The following is a 19,893-nucleotide window of genomic DNA, read 5'->3' as shown; positions in this document are numbered from 1 at the left end:
ATGCTCACCTATCAGTTCCACGTGAATATACCTAACCCAGTACGTGCCCCCTTTCTGTTGCCAGTCACACTGCACATTGAGGTCATGTAATCCATCTCTATCCAATTTGATCACTTTGCCCATGTCTCCTTCACAGACTTCTTCATATGTTCGACAACATCTAACCATCATTCCCACCTAAAATTAAAATTAAATTAAAACACCACTCTATTGTATAGATGAAATGAACAATTACAAGTGAATTATTCTATTCCTAAGAAAAGATTTCTCTCTAAGCACCAAGAGTGCAGTCTTGAGATCAGTTTACACTAAATGGAACCAGGGCACTTTGGAAAACTAGGTAGCTTAAACAGCTGGGGCAGGAAACAAACAAGATGAACTGGCAACAATGTGTATCATAAAGCAAGGGAAGCTGAAACTCTAAGATGGATGTCATCCAAAAGGACAGAGTGTCATCCAAAAGGACAATCTGATCAAGAGGAATGATGGTTGAACCACATCAAATCCACAACACTCAATTCATTCACCATAATGACAATAAACAAAACAAAGGTTCCTAGTCACCTTTTTTAAGTACCAGGATACCAATTCACCATAGTGAAAGTAGATAAAGCCCAAACAATAAAACAGAAAAGACATCCTGCCTTCACTCTGTAAACTGTATTATAAAGAGTGATCAGAGTTGAAAAGAACATTTTCTTCAAAGAACAGAACTCCTGCTAACAAATCTAGCAGGGCTGACAAAATCAGGAAGTCACTACTATCTTACCGGTCATGACGGGTCTAGGCGTTGGCATTAATGGCTGCTGATGCACTGAGAGGAACAACTAACAGGACTTCATGAAGGGAGCAGGCTGACATGACCTAACCCTGCAACACTGCAAACAATGCATTTGCTAGATGAAAACCTGAGCAAAGCTGTAGGCAAAGCAATTACTCACTTGAATATTCTCTCTCACATACACAGCATAATCATCATTACTCAGGAAATCAGCTCGTTTCTTGTAAGTCTGGCTCTCTGTTACAACAGCACCAGTAGACTACAAAATATGAATACATTTCTTTAAAATGGAGAACCAGATAAACCTACTAAAAAAAAAAAGAAGTGTATGAACTCTATAATATTAAAAAAAATAAAGTATCAGATAATGTTTCCAGTGTAAAAATCTTCATTTTAAAAAAGAGTAGTAGCAACAGTATACTAAGCAGAAGTGAATCTCAATAACTCTAAGTACAGAAAATTTTTGAGGCATTTCCAAATTAAGCCCATGAAAATTCAGTCAAGTCAGAAATTAATGTGTCATATAAAACATGCTTTCTTAATAAAGTACTTTCTAGTGACTATACCAACATTGTCAGATATTTAAACAAGAGTCCAAACACAGAAAACCCAGGTGGTACTTAGTAGCTCCACAGGAACCCAGGAGAAGCACAGAAAGGGCCCTGCAAGGTAGGAGAGCCCAGGCGCAGGACAAGCAGGGGACAGTCATGAGGGAGCACTGACCACAGCAAAGGCCGAGTCATCCACGTCCTCCACCACCTCCTCGTCCGAACAGTCCTCAGACCCTGTGTCCACATCTGAGAGATCAGTGACCTGCACGTCAGCGTGGTCCAGCAGCCACCCGACCAGGGCCTCCACACCTAAGAGCAAGCACACGAGGTACACCCACAGTGAGGCCCACGCCCACCCACCTGTCCACAGGACCGGCGTCAGTATTTCCAGGGGAACCTTCATGCCCACAGGGGTGGGCACACTCACAGAAGCATCCTCAGGGAACAGGCAGTACCTGGCAAGCCAGCAGCGTTCCCAGAGGCGCCACTGAGCGACTTCAGCGCAAACTCTATGTTCCTCCTGGGGAACCCCATTTCCATGAGTTGAACCACGATGGGCAGGGCAGGGGCAGGCGACTGCTTGCGCCTCTTTGCTCTGACCGGGCGAATGTGCTGCACAGGCACAGGAGTGGTGGCCTCGCTGGAGCTGCAGTCATCAAACACAGGGCTGGATGGGTGAGTGGACTCCACGGCTAGACACTGGCACACGGCAAGCGCAGCAGCCTGGGCAGATGAAAGTGGAGTCAGGAGGTTTCTGAAAGTCCAGTGACACAGTATTCTGTGCAGAAGCAAAGTGTGGACTTCCACTGTGAACCACAGCGCAGAAGTGAAGGAAATCAGATGCACGTGTGTATTTTTAAACAAACAGATAAAACATATTAAAAAACAGCAAAGACAAATTTCATAGTCTAATGCAGAGGAAAGACTTGGCAGTCAAACAACTTTCCTGCTATAGCACACAGACTAGTTAACTCGTCCATCATCAATGTTCATTAAGGAAAGTGCCACAGCAGGTCCAAGCAGAGTGGGAAACAAGCTGAGCGAACGCAGACTGAGGGGTCTGGGGATCGAGAGTATGGAATGTGTCCCCCTGAGCAGCAGTGGCCCAGAGTCCCCCTACAACACACCAGAAACATAGACTCTCTCATGTACCATGAAGTCAACTCTCAAAGATTTGAGGGTAAATGAACCACTCTGGAGGGTAAACATGGTATAAAATAAGGAAAAGGAAAGGCTATTGGGAAATGACTTGGAATGGACCAATGAGCATGTGCGTAGCTGGGACCTGTGGCTGGGGATGCCCTACCTCCAGCTCCCTGCTCCCATCTCCTTGGCTCTCACCGCACCTAAAACTTGCTATTATTTTAAACCAAGCATGTTTTTGTAACGTAGCCCTCCATGAAAGTTCCCATCACTCTTAGATCTGGTCACATTTCTATAGGAACATGTCCACAACCCCAGAGGCAGCCTGGCCCCCCAGCTAACTGGCACAGCTCACAGGCTCGGTACTGACCAAGGGCTGAGAGCCCTGGGGCACACAGAAAGGCTTTGGAGAGAAAGAAACAAGCCAGCCGAGCGATGCTCCACATCTAACAGGGCTCCTTTAATAAAAGCATCTCCTGGAAAAAGATCCGTTGAATAGGAGAGCGTTGAATCCAAGCTGAATCTAGTTAACTTTGTTCAAATAATTCACACAAATTCAAAATAAGATTAAATTTCAACCCCTTCATTTCTCTAACTGGTATTATGAGGCACACATGTGGTGAAAGCCTAAATAATCATAAGAATTATTTTGGTTTATCATTTAAAATTCAGCATACACTTAAGCAAAGACATCTAGGAAGAAACTGTTCAGAGCTCAGCACGCTGGATTGAAGCTGCCAAGCTGCAGACTGTACCTCAAGCTCCTGTTTGTCAAAGATGGCCTTCACTGGAGATGGCTGTGTGGCTGAGGCCAGTAACTGCTGCAGGAGTATCATTGGGGGCTGTGGCCCTTCAGGAGACATGTCCCCAAGGTCAGGGGATGCAGCTGCTCCATCATCTGGTTTAAAATCAAAATATACATAACATTATATTTTCAACTGCAAAGTCTTCACTATTCAGGACAATGCACTGATTGCCTGGGTACGATTTCGATGTCGTCAAGCACTAGACAACCAAAATCTTCAAGTTTCGGATATCAAAAACTAACTTGTAAAGAATTTTCCACCCCTGCTTTTTGATCTCTGCCCTTCATTAGTTCATCTGTCTCTTGGAGCCAACAAAAGCTATGTCCTGGACTGCTGCCCTTGCTCTAGTTCTCACACCTTCTCTCTCTTGGTGCACACTCACTGCTTCAGTAACCCATTCTACCCACACTCTTGAGCTTGTTTTCCGAGTACTGACTTTACCAGCTAACTCCTGTTCAGACCATAAACTGACACCACTTCTAAATATGTCATGTGATCAGGAAGGTCATTTTTTTGTCTGCCTTTATCTGAGTAGCTTCAGAGGCTGCAGCACTGCCCATTTATTTGCCCCAGGCCCTGGTGCCCTCTACCTCAAAGCCCATTCAGTCCTGCACAGCATTTAGGTTTGATGATTTGGTTTAGTGACAGATCAATTAACCTACACCAGAGACTAGAAATCTCAGATTTCCTGGCTATGTGTCTATCACAGTTACTCAGCGCCTCCACTGCAGAGCACTGGGGGCCAGAGAGGTCACCTAAACAAGCAGGTAGGTCTGCATTCTCATAAAACTTCATAAAAGCAGATGGTGGTGGGTACTTTGTTAAGTACTGCTCTACACAGCTCCGTCTGGAGCCCCTCCTCTGCCCCAAGTGAGGATGGTAACCCTTTCAGCTCTGCCACATCTTCTCATCAAGTTGACCACAGAACAGCCAATCCAACTCCCTAGACTCTGGTTTCCTCATCTACATTATGAATTAACCTCATGATCCCTCCCTCTCAAACACTGAATGAATCTGCACTATTTAATTTGATTTACCTCACACTCAGCATATTAAAATTAAATTCAAAATGCTCTCTTCTCTTGTCATTAAGAAAGCACTCCTGGGCCTCCCTGGTGGTGCAAGGGTTAAGATGCAACCTTTGAAGCTATCCACAGCCTCTGCAGCACTTAAGTAAAGCGGACTCTTCAACACCCTTCTAAAGACTTACTGCTTACAACTGTGCTCCTACTGTCTCCTCCACTAGGAGGGAGACTCCAGGTCCCTCAGTATCAGGGCTGCCTTCCCCAGACCCCTGCCATCTGCAGGATGCCTGTGAGGCTGGGCACACTCTCCTCAGCACACTGACTGGTACGTTAGACTCACCACCTGCATTTCTTTTCTCACTCCCTGACCTGCCCCAGAAAGTAAAAAGTATAAAAAAGTACTATCATGTTCCTCATAACACTTAACTCATTGTCTTTCAACAGATGATGAAAAAGTATTTCACACCTTTGGTTTTTTTCTATTGAATGTGACAGGAGCTCATTTTTGAAAACTAAATGTGAAAAAGAATAAAGAAAATAAAGTCAGCCCAAATTCCACTGTCACTACTTCAGTAAGCAGGTAAATATAGGGCATGTTCACAAACAGATATTCATAGCAAAATGCTTTCTGGTTCACCATTGTCATGTTTCCATGGCACTGAACACATATACATTTTATCAATGTACCTTGTTAAAAATGCAGATGTGATTTTATTCTTAAAATATTTTTGTCTCAGGCCTCCCGGGTGGCACAGCGGTTGAGCGCTGGGTTGCGAGGCTGCCCACAGCCTCTGGAGCCCCGGTTCGATCCCCGGCTGCTCCCCGGCCAACGGAGGAGGGTCCCACATGGCGCGCAGACCTCTCCTGCCGCCCGCTGCGCCCCTCAGCAGTGTACTTCGGCCCTTCTGCCTGCTCTGCTCTCCACTCTGGCTCTGGTGAATTCTCTCACCCTCCCGTGCTTCTGACTGTACCCAGTGCTTGTATAAATAAACGAATAAATCTTTTAAAAAAAAATAGTTTTGCCTCTATCCATATAATTGGTAACTTCAAATTTAGAACACTCAGAATCAGCATGTGTAAGTGTGGATAAGGATATGAAATGGGGAACTGACACTAACTCGCTCATTATTAGCCTCCCTATGGGATCTGCATCTGTATCTTCTACAGTGAAGTTCTAATTGACACAGCTGTGTAACTGCAGTATTCTTCCAAACTCCTGTTCTGTAGTTTCAGAATACTCTTCAGTTAACCAGCTCCAGATGACTAGATGACTAAAGATGAAAAATAATGAATTTGCATTGAGTAATAAATTCACAGTCCTTTCTAGTAATATAAATCAGGAACACTATTCACAATATTAGCAACAATATAACAGTTCATGTTTTCCCTGTGTACTTCCAGGGCTGGGGCTCGGCTTGAGAGTCTACATCCTTATGTTTCTGTGCCCTCTGCTGCTGGTCCACGAGGGCCACCCTGACACAGCCAGGCCGGAGAGTGCTGTTACCCCTCTGCCTCCCAGAGACCCTCGGTCTTTGTCTCATAGGACAATGACAACATCATTCAGACAAAGATCATCATTCTGGACCAGGTTGTACATCATTCTTGTACATTTAAACCATCTCTCAGGGCCTCCCTGGTGTGTCATATACTTGATTTGGAAACTTAGTAACATCAGAGAGAAACTCAAAAGAATTTGTTTTTCCAGTTTCTAACTCCTATTATTTGCACATTCCCATTCTTATATTTCGTGCTAACTACATACATAGCATTAAAAAAAAGAGAGGGCCTCCCTGGTGGTGCAAGGGGTTAAGACGCAACCTATGAAGCTACACGCAGCCACTGCTGCTTGAGCTTGATCCCTGGCCAGCCAGGGAGCTACCCACATGGCGCACTATACCTCTCCTGTCTCACCTGCTGCTCCCCTCAGCAGTGTATTTCATCCCGTCTGCCTGTTCTGTTCCCCACTCTGTCTCTGGTGAATCCTCTCACCCCACTTCCACCCCACCCCCATCTCTGGCCTGTACCCCAGCTCTTATATGCATAAAAATAAATAAAATCTTAATTAAAAAAAATAAACCATCTCTCCTTCCCCTTTTATTGGAATGCTGATTTGTGACCTTTGCCTGTTTACTACCTGCCTTTCTAACAAATCTCTAAGAGCTTCATTTAAAGGGTACCTGCAGGAGCAGCTGTCGCCTCCTGAACAGCAGGCTGAGACAAGATCTGCCTGAGCTGGTCCTGGTGGGACAGCAGCGCACGCCCCGCCTTCAGTACATACAGCTTCAACTGTTGGCACCTCAGCAGGTCCAGGTCCACTTGTCCTGTGGGAGAAAAGGACTCAGCAGGAACGCCCCTGCACCCCCATGCCAGGGGCCTTCTCTTCTCCAGCAGCGCAGGCTTGTAGACAGTCTCTGTTCTGTGTTCCCTGAAGCACAGGGCCCCCGCTGTAAGCCAGCAGCACAAACAACATGCTGCCCTGGGGGAATTCACTGACCAACCACGTCAGTCAGGAGGACTGTCACTCCTCCCAGTGTTACAACGGGCACTCCCAGCTAAGCACTGTCTACTTCCCAGGTCTTCCCCTCTTTTGCTCCTCAAGCACCTACTTCAGTGGGTTAGATGACATGTTAGGATCAAGTTACCTGGCATTAGTATAATAAAACGTTTCCCAGAATGTTGACATTTTAATCCTGAAACAAACAAAACACTTTCTCCTTTTCTTGCAAGACTCCTCTGAGTCAATTCTGTCAAATACAACATACAGTTCTCTAACTCAAGATCAAAGCAATCCCCTAGCCTTGTCTAATCAAATAACTACTGAGATGCCTGTAGGCCAACTGAGGAGCAGACAGAGGACGCCACTGCAGGGAAGTAGGCTGGCAGCTGCATTCTACAACAAAACATACAGCAAGTCACAGAAGGCAGCACGTGACGTGCAACAAAAGGAACACAAGTACCTCCAAGGCATCAAGCTTGACTACCTGGCAGAGGTTTATTCACTAAGCCGGGAAAGGCCAGTGAAGGGAGAAAGTCAGCTGAATTCTAGGCATGCAGTCCTCCAGCCAGACATGAGACATCGAGATTCAATTAAAGGTGGTGGTCACCAGTGTAAATGCTGCAGCAGCCACACGAGGTATGGGGGCAGACATGGGTGAGAAAACTCCAGAAGACTGGGCAGAATGAACCAGAAGTTATGGGTGAAACCATAAGGATCTACAGGATGTGACGAACAGTCAAGGAGAAGAGTTCTCCAAGAAGTCACCAGGGCAATGTAAGGAAAATCAAGAGCAGTACTCTAGACCAAAGGAAGAACAGTGTGAGCAAGAGTGTCCTTGGTCTCACCACATCCCACAGACAAACCGAGGTAGGTCCAAACAGGTCCTGCTGGGTCCAACAGTCATGAGGCCAAGGACAACCGGGCTCGATGAGTAAATGGGAGGAAGAGAACATGGGCCCTGCCCCCCACCCCCAACAAAGCCTGCTCAGAAGAAACTCAAGTATTAGGAAGCAGAGAAAGTGGGGTTCGTCAGGTGCTGCTCCCTCTAAAGCAACATTTTTTTAATTTTTTTTATTTTATATATTCTTTACATCATTTTTCATGTTTGCACAATGTACACAGCATCATTTCTTGCATTACACATCTCAGCATCGTGCCCCAAGGCTGCATGCCCACCACAATTCACAAACAGTGGTCCATCTGAACCCAAAGATGTAGGCAGTGACAGAAACTTGCTGTGACAAAGACGATACAGAAAAAACACCACCAGTTCAGATCGTGGCAATTTCATCTACAAGGTCCATGACTGACCTGCGAAGCCTTGCTTAGGTGACTTCTTTATTTTGTGCTTTTCCAACTTGCTTCCAGCAAGGTTCACTAACTGAGCCCAGACAGACAGCATGGGCTCGGTGAAGGGCAGGTTGGTGACGCCGAATGCTACAGCGGGAAGCTAGAGAGAGAGCACAGAAACCCTCAAAATGTGACTAATGAAATGAGCAAATGAAATGTTTTGAAAGTTATCCTAACCACGAGTCTTGATTCTGAAACACCACACACTTCCGTAATTTTTTTTTCATCTGAGAATAATTTCAAAAGATGACAAAAAAGGTAAGACAGAGATTTTGTGTGTAGTAATTATAACCTAAATCAGCTGTTTTCTTTATCAACTTGTCAACACTGGTTACAACAGGGTAGTGGTTATCATCTCAGTTATTTTCTATACATTTCAAATTTTCTGCAAGTACTTAGTCCTATACTAATGAAAATAGTACTTTCCAGTCAGATTGACTTAGATTTATATTCAAAGTAAAGTAAATCACTCTTTCCTAATGCATCCCTAATTCATAAATTTAAAATGACAATGCTGCTACATAAATCATGTGACTCAACACAAAAAAGCATCTTCCATGTGAAGAAAGGTTTTTTTTTAAAGGAATCATTTTTGGGCCTCCCCGGTGGCGCAACGGTTGGGTGCTGGGTTGCGAAGCTGCCCACAGCCTTGGCAGTGCCGGTTCGATCCCCGGCTGCTCCCTGGCCACTGGAGGAGGGTCGCACTTGGTGCACAGACCTCTCCTGCCGCCCGCTGCTCCCCTCAGCAGTGTACTTTGGTCCTTCTGCCTGCTCTGCTCCCCGCTCTGGCTCTGGTGAATCCTCTCACCCTCCCTGCGCTTCTGACTGTACCCAGTGCTTGCATAAATAAATAAATCTTTAAAAAAAATAAAAAATAAAAAAAAAATAAAGGAATCATTTTTAAGTTTTTTTTTAAATTGAGTTGTTCAATAAAAAACTATACAATTTAGATATTTAAAAATTAAAACCAACTCGTAGTTACACAGCCCCTACTAAGTTGTTGATGACCTGCCATGTCTTTGCAGATCATAAAACAAACTACTAACTACTCTACATAATCCTGGGACACGGGCCCTATTTATGACAACAGCACCAAAGAAATAAGAGAATAAAGACAGGTGGTTTTCCTGATATCTGCTTGCCTCCTAGAAGGCAAACGATTAACTACAAATACCAAGTTCTTCCCAGAACTCATGTTAGAACCCAGTTCTAGAATAAAACCCACTGGCCTTATTACCTACAAACAGAGCACATGTTAACCTACTGGTTTTAGGTGATTCAAGGGGCAAACGCGACACGTCCGCATGTCCGAGAACTGCACGGTGATTTTGCCCTTCGGGGTGATGCGAATCACAGTGCCTTCTCCAAACTCGTCGTGCACAACCTGGCCCCCCAGCCGCAGACGACCGTCGATGCCTCCGATCACAGCCAGCACAGCCATGAGGCCCCCCACCTCAAGGTTCTCAGAGTCGGGGAAGTAGTCCTCTAACAGAGCCTAGTGCAGACAGAGAGCAAGCTTGAAGAGGGAGCCCAGGAGCTGCCCGCTCCTAATATACTTACAATGAACCCAAATTTATTTTTATATGTGTTTCTTCAGTAAGCAATTCCAGTATAAAACACTGGTAAATATCTCCCTGAACAAAATATATAGCATTTTTGGAAGACACTTTGGAGCTGACTCTCTCTACAGAGCAGAGCGACGGCAAGCTGCTTGGGCACGCACCCCCTCGGCGGGCTTCCCTGTGCAGCTGCGGGTGACCAAGTGCAGCTGCGAGTTGATGTACTTGTTGATGAGTCCATTCCACTGGCCCAGGGAGTGCAGGGTGCGCAGCAGCGCCACCACCTCCTCCGCCAGCGTGCTGCTGTGCGTGGCAGTCAGAGAGGCCTGCGGGCGGGCCCGCCGCCGCCGCAGAGTGGACTCTGGAGGGAGACAGGACATGAAAAGTCAGCTGCGGGGGTTCCTGCTCGTGCAGCCAGAAGACAGGTAGGGAGAAGGGCTGCCCACCTCTGAGGAACGGGATGTCCGAGGAGCAGGTGGTGAGAAGACTGCCCAGGAAACCAAAGAGCTTTTCCACCAGGCACTTCATGTCCCGGGCCCTGTCCCCCTTGTCCCACGACGGAAGCACCGCTTGCAGCAAATGGACAGCTAAGATCTAGTCAAAGGCAATTCAAAGGATCAAAGAAAACTATTATCTGACAGAGTAAGAGATTACAGACTTTTATTTTCTCTTTAGTTTTCCTTCCTGATATATAAGATATCGCAATTCATCATGTGAAAACTGGTGTTAGTTCTTTCAGTGTCATATAATTACCCCCAAGTTGATAAATGATGAGAGTTATGAGAGGTTTTAAAAAAAAGAAGCTATAATATAAAGGCCTGTATTCACTTAATTAAAAAAGAATTCCTTTTAGTTTAATTCTTCTCCAGAGAATTACACTATAACCCCTATGAAACTAGAACAGTTAGCAGGATTTATCACTTCATAGAGAAGTGAATGGACTAAGGTTAAGCAACTTATCTATCCCATTGAAAATAATTGAACTTCAGCCCCTTGCTTCCAGAAATTTACTTTATGTCCGTTCTAGTTCTTTTCTGCGTTCCTAACTGAATAAAGGCACCCAGTAGGGTAGGTTGGCATCCTAACGTCCCTCTGAGGGGTATCTACAGTCCTTAAACTCAGGCAGAGCCAGGCCCAGCCTGGCAGCAGTTACCTGGCGCTGCAGCGAGGCGGCGGTGAAAGGCGCGTGTCCCTCCACGACCTTCATGAGCAGCGAGATCCACTGCGGGGAGCTGAGGGCGGCGCACATGTGCGGTGTGAGCGCGATGCTGCGCACAAAGCCCAGCGTGCACCAGCTCCGGTGCTGCTCCCGGCACACCAGCCTGCTGGGGGATGCTGCAGGGCCAAACACACCAGCTTGGCACCCAGCTTCGAGAAGGAAAGACTCAGTGCAATCTTTACTTTTAATCTACCCACACCGCTAATTTCAACCATAAGCTGCTTTATATAAATAAATTACTACAATTTCACCAGTTCAGTGTGAGAGCGGAGGGAGACTTCCAAGTTAGAATTAGTCTCGAAATACTTTACATTTTTAAAACCTTTAAAGTACATGTAATAATTCAAACAAGATATGGAATTCCCTCTACTTGTTGTTTCTAAGCAATAGGAAAAATGATCTGCAATTCAAATAGTTATTTGTGAGAGGGCACCTATTATTTTCTTTTAAATCTCATGTGTTTTAAATATTCTCTGTGATATTGTTTCCATTTAATCTGTGGCATAAATTTCTAAATCTAGTGTTAGAAATCTGCATTAATAAAAAATCTGCAAAATAAAAAATGACTGAGAAGTTTTCTGAGTTTTATCCAATTTGACTGAAGCCTCTGTGACCATCTGCCTCTCCTGGTGTCCCAATCAACACTCACAGGCGCCCCCAGGACCCCACTCCTCCCAGAAGAGGAATGAGGTCCCAAGGCCAATGGCACCGTGTGCCTTGCTCAGACCAACCCTGACCAGCTGCACTCACTGCCAACCAGCCACACTGACCGCACACTCACACTCCTACCACAACCATACACTCTCATCCTCAGTCACCAGCCCGAGCACACCCACATGTCACACACACCCCTGAAGATGCAGGATCACACATGTTCACAACCACCAGCTGCATCTCACATGCACTCACTCCTACTCACACATGTATACATGCAGTCACTAACACAAATACTCATACAAACACATACACCCCATTACACACTCCACTTTAAACCGTTCACGTCACTCACTAGTCTCACTCTCACATGCACACGTATGCACACACTCCAACACTTCTATGACAACTGACAATTACACTTACGCATCATGCTGCCCATCTGTAATCATACACAACCCTCACTCTTGCATGCACTAAGTCTAACATTTCACTGACTCACTTAGTCTCTCTTCACACTCACACACCACTCATGCAGTTTCATGCATGAGTACACACTCACAATGCTCACAGACACTCTCTCTCACACAAACACACACTCTTCTATACACATTCGCCCACAGAGCCTTTCCTCCTACATATACTCACTCACTCATGTACCTGCACTGCACACATTCACATGGACTTCCAGTCACATGCACACGGATACAGTCACACAACCACATGCATGCATACACACACTCATGGGCAATTACTCCTACTTATTCACACTGATGCCCTCAAACGCATCTCCACACTTACAACCCCACCCACTCACACACACATATTCATTCTTTCATATACATTCATACACACATCAAATACAAACACACTGAAGCACACATCCCACACTTTCATAGCACTCACAAACACACATACAACCACGTACATGTTCACACTCATCGACTCACACCCACACATTCTTACATTCTCCGTCTTTGATGTGGCAGCCCAAATACAGGCCTAACACAGTCACCACATTTGTGGTCATTTGTCATGGCAGTTTCAAACACTAGTAATACACACACCAACACCTGGACAAATTCACGGCCCCAATTCTGACTGTGGGCCCACAACTACTCATTGCGTACATGTCTTGTCCGTCGTTCCACTTTCCACTAGCATTCGCAGCAGGCCACACAGAGTCTTGGTGGCTTCGCTCTGCATGATTTCGGCATGGATTCCCGCAGAGAGACAGAGAGTCTGCAGTAGATTAATAGTACTGGTAAGCATCATCGCCGTGGGGTGAACATTCTTTTCAATATGTTCAGCTTCTGAAAAAAAGAACAAAATAAGAAACTATACTCCTAAATAGAACTGGTAGCTGTCCATGCATTTAGTTTAAGGACTCTAATTTCACAGTCTTTATTTTTACTGTGGGAAGGGAAGAAGCTCATTAGAAGAAAAGAGGGAATTTAGGATGTACTAAGCACATCCCCTAATCAGCTCTGTCCCTACCTTCGCCAGAGAAGACAAATCTTTTAAATTAAGTTGAATTTTTTTTAAATAATCTCAACAGATAGCTCAGAAATGCTGAAATGATTTCAAGGGTTTCCTCCTTCAGAAAAGTAAAGTATCAAATGTCAAAAGCTGGCTGCTGAGCAGTCAATTACAGCCTGGTTGAGGATACAATGCCTGCCTCCAGGGTGATGAACCAAGGCTGGCATGCTCAGGTTGCTGGCTTTGGGCTAGCAGGCACATGGCAGATGGGCAACCATTCTATCACATGGCTGACCCTACCCAGACCTTCTCAGGCACAGCACAGGAAGGAGAAGGGACCTCTAGGCTAGACACTAAGCAGGCAGATGCAGTGCTAACAAAACCAGCCCTGACAGTGTAGGCTTCACATGGGCCCTCCTTCACATGGAACCCCAGTGAGGCAGGCACTTCTGCTTAAACCTCAGAGGCCCAGCTCCCACTCATGGTGGGCACAAAGCAGAGCGCTTCCACCCTCACACCACCATGCCCTGCAGAGCTCAGTGTTGTCCAGGTTCCAGCGCTAAGTCTACGAGTGACGATGGATCCTGAGTGCACTGTGCACAGGCCGGCCCCTGAGTGGGGTAGTATGGGCTGGTCTCTTAGATGGTCTCGCTGAAACCAGTACAGGAAGCTTTATTCACACATCCTGAGGTCTTCCAGTCATATCTAAAAAAAGTCATGAAACCCTCCTCCCACAACCCTGGATTTAAGTTTCACTCCATATCCTCAACTCTCTGTCTTTAAGGCAGTAAAGTACTGAAGCATTCCACACTGTGCACAGCATTCTGGTTGAAAGGCCACAGTGCGGAGGTGTAAATAGACATGCCGAGTTCTGATGGGGCTGATGGCATGGGCAGGCAACACCTGCTCCACCAGCCACCAGCTCACTACCTCGGCAGGTTCAGGGCTGGCACAGAGGGTCCATAAGAGGCAAGCACATAGCAGCGCTGCACTGCCTCACCCCACCAGGCTGCAGGTGTCCCAGAGCCGTGCCGCACCCCTGCGTCAGCATCACCAGCGGCTTACTTCACCTTCGAGGTGAGCCCCAAAGCAACAGAGCAATGTCTGCAGGTGAGTCCCGCACCTGCTCTCACTCCCAGTCAGCATTCAGACACAGCTTGCCGGGACCCCCTCCCCTTCCTGCCGCCAGACTAAAGATTCCCGAGGCACCCACCAGAGTCATCCTCCGTGTCCGAGTCCTCGGCGGAGGGCTGCGTAGAGGCTGGCAGCTCGGCCAACTTGAGATCATACTTTCCCTCTTTCCCCATCCTGTATGAGTTGGTGCTGCCAGTGTCCCACTGGACCCTGATCCACCCATCCTCTCCCAGTTCACCAATCACACGGCCGAGGCCAGGAGGTGGTCCATCCTAGGGGAGCCAAAACAGAGATCAGTTAAGAAGGGCCTCTCTGGTGGCACAGTGGTTAAAGACAGCACTATCAAGCTATCACCAGCCACTGCAGCAAGAGTTGGATTCCCCGCCAGCCAGGGAGCTACCCACATGGTGCAGTAGACCTCTCTTGCCTCGCCCGCTGCTCCCCTCAGCAGTGTGTTTCAGTAAATCTGCCTGTTCTCTCTCTGGTGAATCTTCTCACCCCTGGGCCTCTGGCCTGTACCCCAGTTCTTGTATGCATAAATAAATAAATCTTTAAAATAAACATAAATAAAAAGAAGGTGGGGCCTCCCCGGTGGCGCAGCGGTTGAGCGCTGGGTTGCGAAGCTGCCCGCGGCCTCTGCGGCGCCGGTTCGATCCCCGGCTGCTCCCCGGCCACCGGAGGAAGGTCCCACATGGCGCGCAGACCTCTCCTGCCGCCCGCTGCTCCCCTCAGCAGTGTACTTCGGTCCTTCTGCCTGCTCTGCTCCCCGCTCTGGCTCTGGTGAATTCTCTCACCCTCCCTCCAGCACTTCTGACTGTACCCAGTGCATGTATAAACAAAACAAACAAACAAACCAGCAAACAAATAAATAAAGCATGCCTCTATTAAAAAAAAAAAAAGAAGGTGCCTGCCTGCCCTGTCACACAGACGTCACCTGCACATGGTGCATGTCCACAGGCTGCTTCAAATCCACCTGCAACATGCATAGCTCCTATCACCCTAAGCTGAACACCAGGAAATAACTTGCTCATGATCCTTACCAAAGAGATAAATAGGGAAACATAATCTATGTTCCAAGGCAACGCAAAGACGCGGCTCTCCAGCCCGGCCCTGGTGCCCTATCCCTAGGCCTTCAGACCCTCACAGGCTTTTGAGCTCAGAAACCTGAAACAAGCAACAGCCTCTCCACATTCCTCCTCATTCTTTAGTTTTCCCTCTCACTGCCACGGGTGAAAGCTGCTCCTAGGACACTGCTACTGTGCCTAGACACTTTCATTTCTGAGATAATGCCGACAAGGCCCATGCTTAAAAATGAGGCTGAGAGAGCCTGGATGACAGGAATGCTACCATGCCACAGGAAGGCCAACCCTGACCTTAGCTAGTGACTGTGGTAATGACGCTGACATCAGCCCCTATGACCTCCACCTGGGGATACCAGATACTGGGAATAGCATGAGCAAAGAAGAAATATATAAATGGGCCACTGCCCAACTGGTACACCTGCAACTGCTGGGCTGGGGCACCCACTAGGCCAGAAGCTCCCAGAGACACACTACCTTGGAGTTTGCTCTGTCAAAACTGCCTCTCTCCTCCTCCCTCTCGCTCTTGGCTGGGCTGAGCCACATGTTGGGGAGATTTCTCCTGCCGAGATGTCCCTTCAGCAGGCTGTTGTTATTCTCTACTTGTTTTGATTCAATTCAATTCACTAGGCTCAGGAATTTGCAACAACCTCATCTGCTAGGCACGTCGCACATTGAGAGAGCTCTTTTATTTTTTTTTAAGATTTATTTATTTATGCATACAAGAGCTGAGGTGCAGGCCAGAGGTGTGGGAATTGAGAGGATCCACCAGAGACAGAGTGGGTAACAGAACAGGCAGACTGACTGAAATACACTGCTGAGGGGAGCAGCGGGTGAGTCAGGAGAGGTCTGCTGCTCCATGTGGGTTGCTCCCTGGCTGGGGATTGAACTCGTAATGCAGTGGCCACGGATAGCTTCATAGTGCTGCGTCTTAACCCCTTGTGCCACCAGGGCAGCCCGAGATAGCTCTTTATTGCAGTTTCCACCCATTAACAGCAAAGATACATGGAGAATCACAAGTGGTAACTACTGAGCTTAACTGAAATCTCTGAGTACCTGATCGCCCCATTTCCAGTCCACACCTCTCATGACCCTGGTTCCAATCTTCATCATGGCGGCCAGCTCTGGCCCTGAAACGGGGAGCTGCACGGGAGTGGTTTCCTTCCTCGTCTCTTCCAAAACAGTCGCAGATGCTCCTCGGGCAGCAGCGTTCATGTCTTCGTCAACATTGTCACAACTAGGGCCTATCAAGCATCAAGAACAGCTTCTGAGCCAATAATATATTCTGGGACAACTGGGTAACCAAAATCAATATATTTGCAAGCTTATACCATTTTTTAAATGGTGCAAAGACCTTAAAATGGAGCAAAGACCTAAATAAAAGAACCAAAACCATAAAATTTACAAAAGAAAACTGAGCACTCTTGACAACCTGGATTTCTTAGGATATGGTATCAAAAGCAGAGGTAGTAGTAACAAAAAAGATAAGTTGGACAGCTTTTTTATTTAAAAAAGTTTTAAAAAGGAGACATAACTCACAAGGCGGGAGGAAGTATCTTAGAGTAAAAGTCTAGTATCTGGAATGTACAGAGCATACCTGCAACTCAGCAATACAAAGACAAATAACCCAATTCAAATATGAGCAACACTTGAACAGACTTTTCCATGAAAGACACAGAAACAACCAACACACACATCTAAAGAGGCTCAATGTCATTTGTCATTAGCAAAACGTAAATCAAACCACATGAGGTAACACTTCACACCCATTAGTGTGGTCTTAATCCAAAAAACAAAGAAAATAACCAGTGATGGCCAGGATATAAAGAAACAGGACCCCTTGCCCATTGCTAGTATAGAAATGTCAAATGAGGGATCAGGAAAAAAAAACTAATTATAATAAAGTAAAAATCAAAATCAACAGGCAACTGTAGATCAGAGACATAGGGCAGGAGGGATTAGGGTCAAAACAGGGGTGGGAAGAGCACAAGGGACCATAGTGATGGCTCACAGGTGAATGGTGGGGGTGGAAATTTTACGGGGACTATAACCAAGATGAAAATGCATACATTGTATAAAATGAAAAATGATGTAAAAAATGTATAAAATAATTAAAAATAAATTTATTATTAAAAAAAGATTTGTAAAATGGCACAGTGCTATGGAAAAGTTGCGCAGTCTGACAGCAAGTTAAACAAGATTACCATTCCACTGCTAGGTATATAACAAAAGAACTGAAACAGGTGTTAAAGCAAGTATCGCCAGCAACATTACTCCCAAATGGTCAAAAGGCAGACATGATGCACATGCCCTCAGTGGCTGAATGGATAAACTGTAGTACTTCCAAACGATGAAATTTTTCTACAAATGGAAAGGAATGAAGTACTAATAAATGCTAAAGGAAATAAAGCCAGATACAAAAAGCCAAAAATTATATATCATTTATATGCACTATCCAGAAGTAGGCACATGCAGAGAATCAGAAAGTAGATCTGTCATCGCCAATAGCCAGGGGAGTGAGAAAACAGGAGTCACTGCTAAATGAGAGCAGGTTCACGCTGGGGGTGATGAAAAAGTTACAGACCATGTGGTAACACACGCTGAAGGTATGCTGAAGGTCACTGAACTAGAAATTTAAAAGTGGTTAACAAGGTAAATTTTGTTATTTGTATTTTCCACAAAAACAACTGAGAGAGAGATCAAGGTAGGTCTTGCTATTTTCATGAAGGACTAGGGCAATGCCAACCTACCAATCAGCCGGAGCGCTGTCTGCGTGAGGGCGAGCGTGCCTGAGTTTAGGAGGAGGTCCAGGTTACTTGCACCGTGCTGCAGCGTAAGCATGCTGAGCATAACCAGGAGGAAGCGGGCCTGTGGGGTCGTGCCCAGGCTCGGTCCTGATGGGTTCTCGTTGGTAATGGTTTGTAGGGGAACAGGCTGGATACCTAAAAAGCATTAGCACCCACATAAACTTCTTGTGTGCGGATACAAGGACATACATGAAGCAGAAAGCATTAGCAATATTTTAAATTGTTTTTCACAAAATGTGGGAATCGAGCAACTCTGTACTGCTTTATACCAATCCTATCACATCATTCCATGTAGCAGTCTCCATCTGCCTATGAAATTTATCAAACTGTTCCTCTAAATACACCTGGAGGTTTACTGATTTCATTTCAAATATAACAGATACATTTCACTTTTTGCCCCCGAGAACTAATCCTAGATGTCTCTGTAGATACTCAAACTATCCAAGAAATAAGTATTAATATAAAAAAAACTTGTATATACAATAAGTGTATATTTTTAAATTATACAATAAGTATTGTATAATTTTAAATTATACAATACTTATTGTATAATAAGTATTGTATATTTTTAAATTATACAATAAGTATAAGCATTTTAGAATGTAACTGATACACATGAAAATGTTAAAATGTAAAAAAAAAAAAAACTCTCTATTACTATACTTCAAGATTGTGATTCCTGCCAAATTTTGAAAATTTTGGAATCTGAGATGCATAAACAAATCTTTGAATGTACAAAGTTTATTCACATCTTCTTAAAAGCAAAACATCAGCACTTGTAAGTTTCCACAACATATAAAGAACCAAACTATGAAATGATGATGTAGTCACTTACATTACTCCAATAATAATTCTAATTAAACTATTTAACCATCAGATATTTTTTAACTCACCGAGTTCTTTAAATTTGGCATTTGCATCCATCAAAACGTTTCGAATATTCTGAACAGCCCAAGCATACAGCTTGCCAAAAGTCACTTCCAGCAGCATCCGATTAAAAGGTGGTATCAAATCAACATCCTTTAAACAATCCGTAAGGGGTTCCCTTTCAAGCAAAGAGAAATCATTTTAGTCAGAATATTGCCAGATTTTTTTTAACTATAACCGAACAATGCTTTGTTGCAACAACTTCTTTTAATTAAAAAAAATTTTATAAACTTTTACCCTATATCAACTCCCTCAGGAATAAGTCTCTGCCATCCACAGAACATGGCATATTGCACAGATGGAAGTAAGAAATTTTTGGCTGCCAGTTTTAAAATTGTATCTATGCCTTCCAGGCGAACCTCTGCTCTCTCCAACTGCAAAACATCAATGATACAATTAAGTGTTGCACATATTATCCAATGTAAAGCAGAATGTTCTTAGCAAATTTTACCTGTTTTAGAAGGCACTTTCTCATTTTTTCCACATCCACTGGCTCTTCTTTCAGGGCAAATTCAGCAATTGTACTGAGAAGTGCAGACTGTGGATAAAGACCCTGAACATTCTGCTTCAACCATTTATATTTGTGAACACCGGTAACTGTACTCAACAGAGGTTGCCATTTGTCCTGACAAAGGGAAACAATTTGTACCATTAGTTTACACTACAGATATAAACATGTGCTCCAAAGCAGTTAAGCAGTTATTACTTGAATAAAATATAAAGGCGAATAGGTTTAAGTTGAAATATTTTAATTTTTACTAAAAGTAAAAGGAAACACATTTCAAGCTGTCAGTTTGCCCAAGGCACATAAGTCAAGTTCATTAAGCATCAGTAGGTCGTGTTTACTCAGACTTTTAGTAACACCCTACAAACACTCTAGGA

General features: G+C 45.1%; 1 protein-coding gene across 1 annotated transcript in view; it reads right to left on the bottom strand.

The window, feature by feature from the left end:
• The window catches only part of HERC2 (HECT and RLD domain containing E3 ubiquitin protein ligase 2), a gene marked incomplete at both ends in the record, with an annotated part of 160,691 nt that overhangs the window by 56,252 nt on the left and 84,546 nt on the right, over positions 1-19,893 (bottom strand). Inside the window, 18 exons of the mRNA XM_084253432.1 lie at positions 9-177; positions 942-1,040; positions 1,505-1,641; positions 1,788-2,055; positions 3,231-3,373; positions 6,484-6,627; positions 8,115-8,253; positions 9,418-9,648; positions 9,877-10,073; positions 10,159-10,306; positions 10,866-11,047; positions 12,716-12,898; positions 14,278-14,470; positions 16,334-16,521; positions 18,028-18,219; positions 18,978-19,129; positions 19,249-19,385; positions 19,463-19,636. Of these exons, the coding sequence (XP_084109558.1) occupies positions 9-177; positions 942-1,040; positions 1,505-1,641; positions 1,788-2,055; positions 3,231-3,373; positions 6,484-6,627; positions 8,115-8,253; positions 9,418-9,648; positions 9,877-10,073; positions 10,159-10,306; positions 10,866-11,047; positions 12,716-12,898; positions 14,278-14,470; positions 16,334-16,521; positions 18,028-18,219; positions 18,978-19,129; positions 19,249-19,385; positions 19,463-19,636 (3,076 nt within the window). The remainder of the gene's footprint in view (positions 1-8; positions 178-941; positions 1,041-1,504; positions 1,642-1,787; positions 2,056-3,230; positions 3,374-6,483; positions 6,628-8,114; positions 8,254-9,417; positions 9,649-9,876; positions 10,074-10,158; positions 10,307-10,865; positions 11,048-12,715; positions 12,899-14,277; positions 14,471-16,333; positions 16,522-18,027; positions 18,220-18,977; positions 19,130-19,248; positions 19,386-19,462; positions 19,637-19,893) is intronic.

This window comes from Talpa europaea, assembly GCF_964194135.1.
Source record: "Talpa europaea genome assembly, chromosome: 14".
Taxonomy (NCBI): domain Eukaryota; kingdom Metazoa; phylum Chordata; class Mammalia; order Eulipotyphla; family Talpidae; genus Talpa; species Talpa europaea.
The sequence above is the reverse complement of the archived record's forward strand: the minus strand, read 5'-3'. Positions and strand labels throughout refer to the sequence as shown.